The following is a 13,972-nucleotide window of genomic DNA, read 5'->3' as shown; positions in this document are numbered from 1 at the left end:
CATAAACACACACGTGAACACACACGTACACAAACACGCAAACACCAAAAAACACAAATACACACAGTCTTAATGCATGCACATGCGCAAACACAACCACCATAGCGCACGTGCACAAACGCGCATGCATGCACATGCACACACGTATGCACACACTCATGCACAAATGCATGAACACAAACATGCAGACACACGTGCACTAACACGCAAACACACAAAAAAACACTTGCACACATAGTCTTAATACACACAAAGAGTGTTGACTTTTATTATGGAGCCAGCTGTGTGCATATCTAACACGATGGCCTGATTCGTCGAAGGATGATTGTTCTGCTGCCAGTGATTACTCCCTCCGGGATGTGATCATATCAATAGGAGATAGATGGAATAGAAGAATAAGAAAACAGCAATATTTAGGGGGGAGGAGGGACATAATTAATAGATTTCAGTTTGGCATAACATAGCCCTTTAAGAGCAGAGAGCTGGAAGGGGCGGGGCTGTGTGAAACAGGCTCCCAATTTGTTCTCACTTTGTTCCAGTAATAAGATCCAGGCTTCTTCTTCCAGTGGACGACATAATTAACTCCCCGGGACAAACTGCATAGAGGGGCTCCAACCTCTGATTTATGGCAGAGAGATCTCACTAGACCCGGCTGCAAGAGGAACATGAATTGCGGGCTTTGCATGATGCACGCTTTCAAGGATAGATAGGGATAGCAAATTAGTAAGAGTGTGTGTGTGTGTTTGTGTGGTGTGTGTGTGATTGTGTGTGTTGTTATATTGGTGTCTAAAAACGTAATGGTGGCAATGGTAAATGGTATGAATTTCTTTAAAATACAGAGGAATAATACTTTGTGGTGGTTTCAGAGCTGTAGCTTTGTTGTATACCATAACGGCACAATTTTTGAATTTGTTCCTAAATGGGGATTCTGAGAAGCTCTGAAAGTTTATAGTCTTAAGAGAGCAAGTTTGTGTAATTGTGTGTGTGTGTGTTTATGTGTTAAGTGCCAGTAAGAGGTCTAACAGCCTGTTAGCGGTTTAATATGAGTGGCTGTGAGCTTTCTGTATTTACTTTTCTTCTTCTAAGAAACGCCTCGTCGCTCCGTGTCTATAAAGGCAACAGCAAGCGTGTTAGTCTGATTAGGCTAATATCCGTTGCTGGAACCAGCCTCTCCTTCCTGTCTATTTTCCTGGCCTGTCCAACAACTCCTTTGGTATGTGAACCATAAAGGTTTCCTCCGATTGTCTGTCAGTTTCCATCTTGGTTCTCCACGGCTCATTGCAGCAGTGAAAAAGGGAAGTACAAACGTTGACCTTTTTCCCCGTGATAGCACAGCGGCTCCGTTTGCCCGTATCTGTTGTGCAGTGTGAGTCATGAGTCAGACGCTACTATCTCTGATAACTCACCCTGGTTTTACCTCTCCCTTTCAGAAACATGTGAAGACCTGCGCCCAGCCTCAACCGCACAGAAAGCCTCCGGTGTCACAAAGGTGAAGGTTTCTCCGCTGACTCCACTGCATTGTGCTACTGCTGCTGTACCTGCCTCGCGGGCCCAGTTAGACATGGAGGACCGGCGGAACACACACAGGACTTCATTAGCCAGGCCCACGGTAGGAACTCTGGCCGCTCTCCTGGGCTGCTGCTGCTGCTGGCTTCTAGCTGTCCCTACCTCATGCAACGGACAAACGTTTACCACCTTCCACCCTGAGCGCAAGGAGTGGGCCTTCAACCACCTGACGGTCCACCAGAACACGGGGGCCCTGTACCTCGGAGCGGTCAACCGCGTGTACAAACTGTCCGGGAACCTCACCCTGCTGGTGTCCCACGACACGGGCCCGGAGGACGACAACAAGGCCTGCTACCCCCCGCTGATTGTGCAGCCGTGCTCGGAGCCCCTGGTGGCCACCAACAACGTCAACAAGCTCCTCCTCGTCGACTACTCTCAGAACCGGCTGCTGGCCTGCGGCAGCCTCTACCAGGGCGTGTGCAAGCTGATGCGGCTGGACGACCTCTTCATCCTGGTGGAGCCCTCCCACAAGAAGGAGCACTACCTGTCCAGCGTCAACCAGACTGGGACCATGTACGGGGTGATCGTGCCCTCGCAGGGCCAGGACGGCACCCTGTTCATCGGCACGGCCGTGGACGGCAAGCAGGACTACTTCCCCACCATCTCCAGCCGCAAGCTGCCCCGCGACCCGGAGTCCTCCGCCATGCTGGACTACGAGCTGCACACGGACTTCGTGTCGTCCCTCATCAAGATCCCGTCGGACACTCTGGCGCTGGTGTCGCACTTTGACATCTACTACGTGTACGGCTTCGCCAGCGGCAACTTTGTGTACTTCCTGACGGTGCAGCCCGAGACCCCTGAGAACAGCATGTCGTCCAGCGGCTCGGCCAGCGACCTCTTCTACACCTCGCGCATCGTGCGCCTCTGCAAGGACGACCGCAAGTTCCACTCCTACGTGTCGCTGCCCGTGGGCTGCGTGAAGAACGGCGTGGAGTACCGGCTGCTGCAGGCCGCCTACCTGGGCAAGCCGGGCCGCGTGCTGGCCGCCTCGCTCAACATCAGCGCGCAGGACGACGTGCTGTTCACCGTCTTCGCCAAGGGCCAGAAGCAGTTCCACCGGCCCCCCGATGACTCGGCGCTCTGTGTGTTCAGCATCCGGGACATCAACGCCCGCATCAAGGAGCGCCTGCAGTCCTGCTACCAGGGGGAGGGCCACCTGGAGCTCAACTGGCTGCTGGGGAAGGACGTGCAGTGCACCAAGGCGGTGAGTAGGCCGGGCGGCCCGAGGGCGGCTCACCCACTCGTTGTGCTGATAGGGGATCAGGAGGCAGTGACTTCAGCTTTATGGGTGATATCAAGAACCAGTTACTGTTGTGAAATGTGTGAACTATAGAAATCATTTCAAGGTATATGAACTGCCTCTTTATCTATCACAGTGTATTTCAGTAAATGATGAAATGAACAACATTCAAATAAGCCTTTCCTTCCAAACCAATAAGGGTTTTCAGTTAAGGAAGAAGGGAGATTTCATGTTTAAAGCCCTGAGATCCATCTTGCCTCTACCAGACCAGCATGTCATGTTTATGATCATGGAAAAAAGAAAAAAGGCTGAGTGATGACTGAAGCCTTTTAGCAGGCCTAGAAAAACATCTCGTTGGAAGGAAGTCGCCGCTGTCGGCTGCATTTACTCACAGCCCTCAGCGCAGCCCTCCATGCTGAACGGTGGCTCTGACGGCTTTCTGTCGCCCATTTCTCGTTATCAAATTATTCTCACACTACATGTAATTACACCCTAATTGTTTTGCAGCGCTGATATCGGGGAACAGCCACTTTCAAGACTATCTGAATGAGAGATATTCATAAGTGAAGGAAGAGGCGCTTATTTTTCTTGGCAACCATCACAGCGATATTATTCTCCTTGAGTGCAATCCAAATAAACATTTCCCCCAGTGTGGTCGGGGTGGTAATGTAAGTTGGGCAGGGCGGGGCTTTGCAGAACGGCTAATTCATCAGTCTATTTCTTCTAACGCTCGCCAATTATTCCATAATGCGAGCTCTCGTATCTATTACACGTTGTCAAGTACAGTTACGTTTCTTTATTTCCATTCACTCCCAGGAGGCCGCCGTTCTCGGCGTCTCCATGCTGTAATTGCTGATAGGAATTAAAAGGGTGAAATAATGAACAATAATGACTCCCGCTTTGTGTGTGGAATGCTCCAGTGTGTGTGTGCGTATGCGAGTGTGAGTTTGTGTGCGTGTCTGTGTGTGTGTGTGTGTGTGTGTGGTTACCGGCGCTGTGCGCATATGTGCCAGTGCGTATATCTGTGTTTGCGCTTGCCTGCGTGTGTGTGTATGTGCTCACGTGCGTGCATGTGTGCGTCGGGGACCTTCATATGGTTCCTGGGGGGGGGTTAATGATATCCCAGTCCTCACGAGGAAACCACTGCAAGGCCTTCTTGCTTGTTCTCCTACTAATCCCCTCAGGGCTCTCTATTGACCACTTTTATTAACATCAGTAAATTCCCCATTAGCGTGATGTCAGAGGTGAGGGGGGGTGGCGGGTGTTATCTGGGACTGCCGCTGTTCTCAGTTAGTAGCCCCCATGGGGGGGGATGGGGGGGACTATGATCAGAAGGAGCAGGAATGAGGAACGTGGAGTGGGGGGATAGGGGAGGGTAATTGGGGGGGGGGGGGGGGGACTGGAAGAGATGATGCGCAATGGCAAAGGCAGGGGGGAAGTCAACGGGCATCTCTAACCGTGGGAGCCAGAATTAAAATCTCATCATCTAGTGGTGCTGGTGGTGGTGGGGGTGTTTAGGGGGCGGGTGGGGGGGTCCTCTTGATGCTGTGACGGGCGCAGAGGACTCTGTAAGCTCCCCACCTAGTGAGCAGCACATCCCACTCGCCCATTGCTCGCACTGCCAGGAGCAGTTCACAAGCATTTCCCAGCTGCCAATACCACTCTGCTCTCCCTTCACTCCCCGAATAAACAGGCCCTCAGTGTCTGAACATCACAAAGGGAGGTGCGGAGGAAACACTAAGGAAAATACCTCGACCCTGTTTGACATTCGATGTGCAGTCAATAAACCCAAAGTATTGTATGGATTATGTAGATGGGTGTCAATGGATGAGGAAGTCGTAAAGCCTGAACAAATTACCTCCACCAGTGGGACGTGTCAACCATTCTCACCTTGAGGCAGAGGCTTTAAGTAGCGGGCTCTCTTGTTGTTGTCCCAGGGTGAGCAAAAGCCTTTTATTTACTCAACACAGGGCATTTTCAGGTGTGTCTGTGCATAGAGGTTTAGGTAAGGAAACCTGAAAAGAATGTAATTAAGGCTGAATTTTTCTGTTCTGGCCCCAAGTGCCTTACTTATAGACCTAGTGATTCCACACTACAGCAGTCCACTGCAATATTGTCCTCGAGTGCTGACGTAAGCCATCCATGAACCCTCAGTGACAAAGAATCAATTCAAAGATTTGGGCATTCATCAAGTAAACATGCCAAACATTTGTTACTTTTAATTGCTGAAATGCCTCTATATGTTCTCTTTTCCCTATTTCAGATTACAAGAATCAAATATGTTTTAATTGTGCAAACAAATAAATACTTAACATTTCTCGGATGCTCATCAGACAAAGCAAGCAGTCACTATGAGCTCTGTTAACTTTTCATAGCCTGATGAATGATTAATTATCGGGAAAAAAATAACATTTCAGTTTCAACGAAGAAGGAAACCATTAGTTTCAGCCCCAGTGCAATGTGGGTAGGAATAGTGAAGAGATAAAATTAAAACAAAATTGGCATGTTCGGCACAGACAAAACGACCGGATTGCGATCAAATCAGAGTGCCGCATTGGGCTTAATCGCCCCAGTGTGCGCAGGGTACCCTAATCAAACTCTAATCTTGGCCAAACTAATCAAACTTTTCCCCCATGGCTCCCAAAACACCTCGGCTCTGCCGGTCATTAGTCAACAATACCATGTGAATGATTGCATCTCGTCCATCCGTGACTGGCTGTTGGCTGTAGTCGAACCCCAGAATGAGGCCAGCAGCCAATGAAAATGGATTCGCTATTGCCCCCTTGCCTTCTGGTGTCTGAGGATTCACCCAAGAGCACAATCTCAATGCTTCATATCGTGTGTCTGTGTGTGTGCGTGTGTGTGTGTTCCTTTGTTGTCACACCAGTCTCCTATCTTTTTCATATGTGTTTACGCGTACACGACCCACTAGTTACACATCACACCGGCTCAAACCCAGGGCTGTGTGAAAACACAACATCCCCTGAGCGAAGCAGGTCGAGAAACAGTGATACCTCACGCCTGGAACACACACACAGCTGTGCGCAAGCTAGTTCTTATTATTTATTTTGTATTCCTACAATGTGAGTCAACAGGGAAACAGCAGAGCCCGGAAAAAAAGTGTCTCTGGCGTTCACCAGAGATTAGATCTGTTATATGAGATTTATTGCTCACAGTTTCTATTTTTAGCCGCACCACAACTCTGGCAGTGCTAATCAATGTAATTAGCATTAGCGGGGCCAGGCCGGAGCTGTGGTGAAGCACGGTTCTGCGGCTGTTTGTTTGAGATCTACACTACAACATGGGAAAAAAAAGAGAGAGAGAGAGGTCTGAGTGAGTAGGTGTACTGCTGGAAAACTTAACCACATGGGTTCAGGCTGGGGGTTTCCATTAGTGCTGAGTCCACTGAGTGTACATCCTTCAAACAATCTCAATGTAATCACAACCAAATGCTGAGGAGCGCCACCAGACCCTTGCGGAAAAGTATGGCATATTGTATAGAGAGAGAGAGAGAGAGAGAGAGAGAGAGAGAGAGAGAGAGAGGGAGAGAGAGAGAGAGAGAGAGAGAGAGAGAGAGAGAGAGAGAGAGAGAGAGAGAGAGAGAGAGAGAGAGAGAGGGAGAAGGAGAGCGGGAGAGGGAGAGAGAGAGAGAGAGAGAGAGAGAGAGAGAGAGAGAGAGAGAGAGAGAGAGAGAGAGAGAGAGAGAGAGAGAGAGAGAGAGAGAGAGAGAGAGAGAGAAGCTGGTCGGAGTGTGGAACATGGATCTGCTTCTCAGACCTCCACTAACAGCCATGACCGATCAGTCTGATTCAGTCTGTGGCTTCTGATATCCTCCCAAGAAACATGAGTCAACAAACATTAAACCAATGAAATACAAGCTGTACATCCCGAGGAGAGAGCCAGCCTACGGTGGTAATGATGTATGCTGAGCACGTCCCGTACCCTCCCAGAGCAACACACATCTCAGTACCACGCAGAGCCAGAGAGCTATTTTGGGCAATTGAAAAAAAATGAAAATAAGTGGACATGCCATAAAGTGTGGGGTGTTACTATGAGAGCAGGGGGCAATTATTCCCCTTGTCAGCCTTATTGCTTTGGCTGTGCTTCTGAAAAGCCGGTTTAAGAAGCCTTTGTATCCCCGGTATGGAGGAAGGGACAGAGGTGGATTCCAGGGCAAAAAATGTCTAAGAAATGTCTCTCTCTCTCTCTCTCTCTCTCTCTCTCTCTCTCTCTCTCTCTCTCTCTCTCAAGCATGCAAAAGAAAGAGTAAGAGTTGACACTGATAGAAAGAGAATAAGGGAGAGAATAAAGGGATGATTGAGAGAGTGGGTGACTTAGTGACGGTGGAGAAGCAGACTTTTATGGAGACAGAAAGCATTAATGCAGGGGGAATATGGGGGGAGGGTGACGTGCTGTGAAGGGAGAAAGGGTGAGTTGCGTGGGGGTTGAGGAGGTGGAGGAGAATTGAGAGGGTGGGGGAGAGAGAGAAAGAGAGAGAGCGGACTGCTTGAAAGTTCACTCAGAGTGATGCTGGCCTTCACCCGGCCCGGCTATCTGGCTCACTCTACGTGGCACTTTGAGGCCACCATCAGATGCAGTGGCAGCAACACTGCCACTCACTCTGTCTTCACTCTCCACTGACCTTGATCTACACCAGGACCTCTTTCTCTTGCTACCTCCCTCCATCCTCCTCCTCCTCCTCCTCCTCCTCCTCCTCCTCCTCCTCCTTATCCTCCTCGATCTTCCACATAATCCCATCTTTCTCCTCCTCACCGTGTCTTAACATGTATGTCCTCACTGAATTTCAGACTCAGGATAGCAATTACAGTGTGATCATACATAACAGCATAATATGTCTTTTTCTTTTTTACTTCGTATTTTTCCATTTTTACCTCCTGAGGGTTCTTCATTCAATGCAAACAGATTAACACATACCTACAATTTAGACGTCAGCAGCCCTCACACCATTATCCAGGTGTGTGTGTGTGTGGGTGTGTGTCTGTGTGCGTGCCTAGTTATCATGCGGCGTGTGACCTCCTGCAGGTCGGTGATGATAGGCCAGTGTAATGAGCCAGGTGGGGCTCCCTCTGGGGCTACGCTCACACGCTTCTGCAGCATGGAGCCGAGAAGGCTCTCTACACCACCCCTACCCTCCGCCCTCTACTCTCAGCTCATCCCAATCCCCCGCCCCTACCCCTGTCACCCTGTTTGACCATTTCCCCTTCTTGCCACTCACACACACTTCCTCTCTTTCCTTCCATCTCTCTCTGACTCTCTTTACCTCTCGTTCTCTGGGACTCCCTGTCTATCTACTCCCTCTATCCCTTTTCTGTTTCTTTCTCTCTCTATTCCTACTCGCCTCTATCTCTGTTTATCTCTCTATTCCTCTTTCTCCCTCGCTCCCTATATATATATATTTACTGCCATCCCTCTTTCCCTCTATCCCGGTCTCTCTCTCTGTCTCTCCATCTCTCTCTATATCTACCCCCTCCATATCTAATCTCTATCTCTATAAATCTCTCTCCCTCTATCTCATTCTCTCTCGATATACAGTATATCTCTCTATCTATCGTCCTCCATCCTTCTATCGCTCTCTCTCTCTCTCCCTCTCTCTCTCTGTCTCTCTGTCTCTCTCTCTCTCTCTCTCTCTCTCTCTCTCTCTCTCTCTCTCCCTCTCTCCCTCCCCTCCTACCCCTGTGTTCTGCCTGCCCATGTCCCCATCATCCTCCTACTGGGTTGTCTGCTCTGACACGCCTCTGGCTTCGTCTCGCTCAAATCTTCCATCTTCCCGAGACATTGGCTCTTCTGTCTGCTCTAGGGGCTGCTGTATGCACATATCGCTCTTCTACATCTATATGTTCATGTGTTTCCGTGCCAAGTCCCCCCTTGTCTGATCGATGAATCATCCTGTTCATCACGTGTCCAATGTACAAAGTAGGCACAAATGCAAGACATTAGGTTCTGCTAACTCAGGCAGGGCATTTGCAGCCTGGTATGACGTTAAATAAACAAAACGATAATTGTTATATAATACAAATTAGAATAATTGGCTAGATTGCAGCCCCAGTCCCTTTATAACGCCTTGTCTGGTACAGTTCAGCCTCCAAATCTTTCTCATCTTTTTTAATGATAATTCTTTCTCTAATCCTGTTCTATTTTTAGAGCCGTCAGTTTAGTTTCCTTGCTTGTTCTCCTGTGGTGTTATTTTATCCTTGGTTCCTTCGCTCTCTCAACAACCTCTACTGTTTGTCACTCTGCCCCCTCCCTCCAGCCGGTGCCCATCGACGACTCCTTCTGCGGGCTGGACATCAACCAGCCGCTGGGCGGCTCCCAGCTGGTCACCGGACACACGCTGTACACCGAGTCCCGCGACCGCATGACCTCCGTCACCGCCTACGTCTACAACGGCTACTGCGTGGCCTTTGTGGGCACCAAGAGTGGACGACTGAAGAAGGTCAGTAATGGGCGACGAAAATAATGTTTCGCTAGGCCAGCACTTTTTGGTTTGTGTCTCCGCTGCCCTTAACCTTGCTCATATAGTGGCACCAACGCTAGGAGCAGCAGTGGCAAAGTAGTTTAAAGTGACAGGACAAGGTGTGAAGTATTCTAATGCAGATGACGCATTGGTATTAAGCAGAAGAAAAAGTTAATGTATTCTCCGCCATATTTACTGGCTACTATTAATGTGTCCCTGGCTAGCCAGCTAGTGAGCTGGCTTTCCCTGCAGTGGCTTTCCCCGCTCCTTGTTGGAGTGAGCTATGGTATATCAGTGCGGAATCACTCGGCTGGCCCATTAATTTTAATAGGTACCATTTTACTGGTAGCCCACTGAGAGTCAAGCGAGAAGGCCCGCCCATCTAAACCTCTGGGTCTCTGTAGGAGAACACAAACGCCACGCAGGGTTAAGCGGGCTGCTCGCCGCTTAACAAAGACAGATTTCTCAGCCCCGTTCAGAAGAAACAAGCCATTGGTCTGCGATAACTCACTGGGAGCGGTTGAATGGTGTGGCAAAGTGAAAGCTATTCACTGAGCTTGTGATTCCAGCGGGGGGGGGGGGGGTGGATGTGCAATTTGGCAATGAGTTATTCCCTTGGTTCTTCCTAGTTAATTTTAGAGAGCTATTGAGCTGTTTTGGCACTTACACCCCCCCCCCCCCCCAGCCCCGCCCCCATCCAACCAACAGCTGAAGATGATATGGTCAATGTCCTCAGTACAGCGTGGATGCGGGAACACAGGGGAGCCCTGTGATTGGCTGTGGAGTGTTCTAGCTGCAGTGCAGTTAAGACAGCTGTTTGAAGGATTTGTCAGCAGTCCCGCTCCGTCGGGACTTGCCAGATTTTGAGTGACAGCATGAGTGTGTGCGTGTGCGTGTGTGTGTGCGCTTGTGTGTTTCTGTCACATGGGCCATAACTGCCAAATGCATCACCCCATGCACTGACAACAGCTGCAGCGCAGGGAAAGTGAGGAGAGGAGGCAGCGAAAAGAGCAAGATAACAGGAAAAAAAGCCTCGTATTTTGGTAGCTGTTTCGGCGGGCGACATATGATACGACGCTGGGTTTATTTCACTGGCGCTCATTTATTTACTCACAGCTCTGTAAATCCAAAGCTCACTCTGGCTAGGGCTTCACGGAGAGCCACCAGTGTAGTGTGCTGTTTGATCATTCATCCTGCCTCTTCCCTTACATAGTTTCATTACCGAGGGACAGCCAAACCTTCCCGCTCTGCTGTTTCTGTCTCATGTTCTACCCTGGTCTCCTTAACCCTCCCCCCTCCCACCCATCCCTCCTCCTCCCCCCCCCCCCCCACCCCCCCACTGCACCCCTCCCTCCCATCCTCTGCCCCCGTCTCCCGCCTCCTCCACCTCCCAGTGGAACTGATATGCAAAGCGGTGCCTGGGCCGCCTCCGTCGGCCGTGTCTTCACAGGGTGTGACTGTAACCACAGTAACAGTTAATGTGGGGGGAGGGATTAACCAGGATATCAGCATGGCACCCGGAGCAGGGGGAGGCGCCACGGTCCGTCGACCAGCCCGGCGACAGGGGAGGACCCGGGAGGGGACGCTCAGCCGTTAGAGCAGATCTATTCATGACAATGGCAGGGAAATGAGGTTACAGCAGCCGCTGTCTTTGCAGCCTGTGTGTGTGTGTGTGTGTGTGTGTGTGTGTGTGTGTGTGTGCGCACGTGTGCATGTGGGAGATGGTTGAACTGCACACCCCCTGGGGGGCCAGGAGGAAAGGTTCCCTCTGGCTCCTCCGTGTCTCCCTGCTGGGGAGTGATAAGACCCGTCCTGGGAGAGCGCTGGTTGACTGTTAGCCAGGGTGGGCGTAGGAGGGGGGGCCGCCGATAAAGGAGGAAGAGAGGGCCGGGATGTGGGGGAGAACCGCTGGTGGGGGCCTGGCTGGCGACACCGTACCTCCACCTGGCTGCCCAGAGGGACAGGGCGGGAACGGCAAGGGGGAGGGTTGAACGGAGAGCGAGTCAAAAACAAACCAGGGTTGTGGGGGGAGGGAGGGAGGGAGGGAGGGAGGGAGAAGATGCTGAAATGTGAATTGAGTGCCGCCGGTGAAACGGGGCCTGCACCGCTGGCTGTAATTGGATTGGCTCCCATCCCAAAGAGGGGCTGTGGTACCTCAGCCCTGACCCCCCCCCCCCCCCTTCGCCTCCACCATCTTCCACCTCCTGAATCAAGGCCCTCCCCCTCCCCCACCTCCTCCTCCTGCTGACTGCTGTTTGTCGGCGCTCCACCTGCTTTAGCCGGGGCAGGGTGGAGCAGCAGGCGGTGCCGGGTACCAGTGCCCCTGGCGGAGGCCTCCTGGCAGCCGATTGGCTGAGGAACGGGGGGGATGAGGAGGGTAGGGTAGTCACACATACGAGTGGGGGTGGGGCAAATTCCCAGTGTCGTGTGAAAAACTCCAGCAAAGGCAATCAGTCACATTAGACTTGTGATGTTCACACGTTGGCGGGGCCCACGCTGTGATAGAGGTACGCGTCGGGTGTCATACGGTGGGATCTCGTTGTTCAAACCATTAGACGAACCGGCAAATCTGCCTGCCGTTTAACTCTTTACATCCCCCCTCCTCGTTTACAGCAAAAAATCTCAATGTAGGATGTGTGCAGCCGGCCTCCCCCATCCACCGTAGTGTAATGTGTACCAGCTGCCGCCTAAGGTCCCTGTGGCATCTGCCGTGTCTGAGAAATACCTGGTCGGCTGCTGGGTGGCACCCCGGAGAGAGTGATTGATTGTGGCAGAGAGTGGATGTTCACCTCAGCAGAAAACTGCTAGGGGCCAATCGATAGTCCGGGTCTACACACACGCACACCCACGCACACACATACACGCACGCTCGCACGACGCGGGCACGCACGCACAAACACACACGCAAGCAACCACTCACTCACGTACGCACACACAACGACACGCTGCCACCATACACTGAACCAAATCTTTTTCGGGAGTCGCAGAAGAAGACAAATAACAGGAGCATGTAGGTCTGAGGTCAGGCTTGACACTCAAGGGAGACACCTCCTTGTTTCTTAAGTCAATGTCCTGCTTCGGTTGGGGGGGCTGTGTTTCTACACGCCTCTCCATCATGCACATCATTAAGCCACGCACCGGTAGACTGTGAGGCAGCTCGAGGGCCCTGGGGGTCAGATAACGGAAGAAGATCAACCAATGCAATGTATGCTGGTATTGCATCATCTTAATTGGAAATTGACTGTGTGTGGGTTGGGCTTTTTCTTGCTGAGCGCAGACAAGTGCAGCAATCGGTGGGGAAGTGGCAAGGGCATTGAGCATTAACATTTGATGTTCGCCTGAGATGGGAGACACGGCTTCACATGTAAAATTGCCAATTAAGAGAGATCACTGGTGTGGTGGGGGAGGTGGAGACCAACGAGGGAGCAGCTGAGGCAACCTGTGGCCCCTGGTAATCAGAATGAATCTGCCAACAGTGGGGATGAACGTCCTCCATCTGGGTTCTCTTACTCTCAGAGCTGCCCGGGTTAACAGTGTTGAACCAGGGACTACCGTGAGCCATTCCCATGTGGACCGCCCTCTCTTTATGAAGGCAGGGGTAGCCCCCCCGTCTGTGTGGATTCATGAAAGAACTCCAGCAACATTGCAGAGAAAGTCTGCATTCAAACCTCTGGCCTTTAATGTGAATTAAAACTGGCACTTCTTTTGAAAAAGTTAGTATTGGAAAAAGGTGATACACTGTACAAACAGAAAGAGATTGTAGGAATAATAATAATAATAATAAATGAAATTTATATAGCGCTTAATATGGTTATCTAAGACGCTTTACATATTGCCCTATCTAAACTATGTAACAGACATAGATTAAGACAGACTAGGATTAAAAGAAAAACAGAGTTTAAACATGAAGAATAAGGTGGGAGTTAGGTGGGGAAGGCTAGTGTAAAGAGGTATGTTTTGAGTGCAGATTTGAAAGAAGAGAGGGTTGGAGAGACTTTGATGTGGGAGGGGAGTGAATTCCAAAGGGTGGGGGCAGCAACTGAGAAGGCCCGATCACCCCAAGTCCGGAGCTTAGTCCGGGGACTTGTAGCAGGTTGGCAGAGATAGACCTGAGGAATCGGGAGGGGGCGTGCTGATGGAGGAGGTCGGAAAGGTAGGGGGGGGGCTAGGCTGTTGAGGGCCTTGTAGGTGATGAGAACGATTTTGAACTAGATTTTGAGGTTGATTTTGAACTTATTAGGAAGATGAGAAGGCCGCTCTATGAGCAGATCAAGGTTCCCAAGGGTACTGAACGCAGTTTTTGTTGTCAATGTTTGTGTGTCAGGCGCCCTCCCTGAACCGTGAACAGGGCTCAGAACGACAGATGAGCGTTTACCCTTGAGCCCCCTTCGGTTCAGCGTTGATGTGGTACATGCTAGTTACTAATGCCTTCCTCCTCATCATGCTCTGCTCGCTAATCCGCCTTTGCTTCGGTTGTCGCCCCCTCTGGCAGCTGAAGAGGGGGAACTTGAAGAGCAGGGTTCAGGTGTGTCTATGCCCGTGGCCGCCTGACCACACTTTTAATTATTCCACAACCCATGGAATAGTTTACCGCGAACGTCGTTAATTCACCTGGTCACTGACCATGAACCGGGCCCGGGTTCCACGCCACGTGCGCGTTTCGCTCACAGCTCGGTCCCAGGTAGCAGCTG

The 13,972-nt window shown here is 51.0% G+C and overlaps 1 protein-coding gene across 2 annotated transcripts in view; it reads left to right on the top strand.

Annotated features, from left to right (window-relative positions):
- Nucleotides 1–13,972, top strand: part of plxna2 (plexin A2) — a 190,500-nt gene that overhangs the window by 24,840 nt on the left and 151,688 nt on the right. For both annotated transcript variants that reach the window (XM_056587870.1, XM_056587861.1), the window contains exons 2-3: nt 1,431–2,770; nt 9,078–9,260. In XM_056587870.1, the coding sequence (XP_056443845.1) occupies nt 1,562–2,770; nt 9,078–9,260 (1,392 nt within the window). In that variant the 5' untranslated portion in view covers nt 1,431–1,561. The remainder of the gene's footprint in view (nt 1–1,430; nt 2,771–9,077; nt 9,261–13,972) is intronic.

The sequence above is a fragment of the Gadus chalcogrammus genome, chromosome 1 (genome assembly GCF_026213295.1).
Source record: "Gadus chalcogrammus isolate NIFS_2021 chromosome 1, NIFS_Gcha_1.0, whole genome shotgun sequence".
Taxonomy (NCBI): Eukaryota; Metazoa; Chordata; class Actinopteri; order Gadiformes; family Gadidae; genus Gadus; species Gadus chalcogrammus.
Note: the sequence above shows the minus strand (reverse complement) of the source record. Positions and strands in the feature narration are given on the sequence as shown.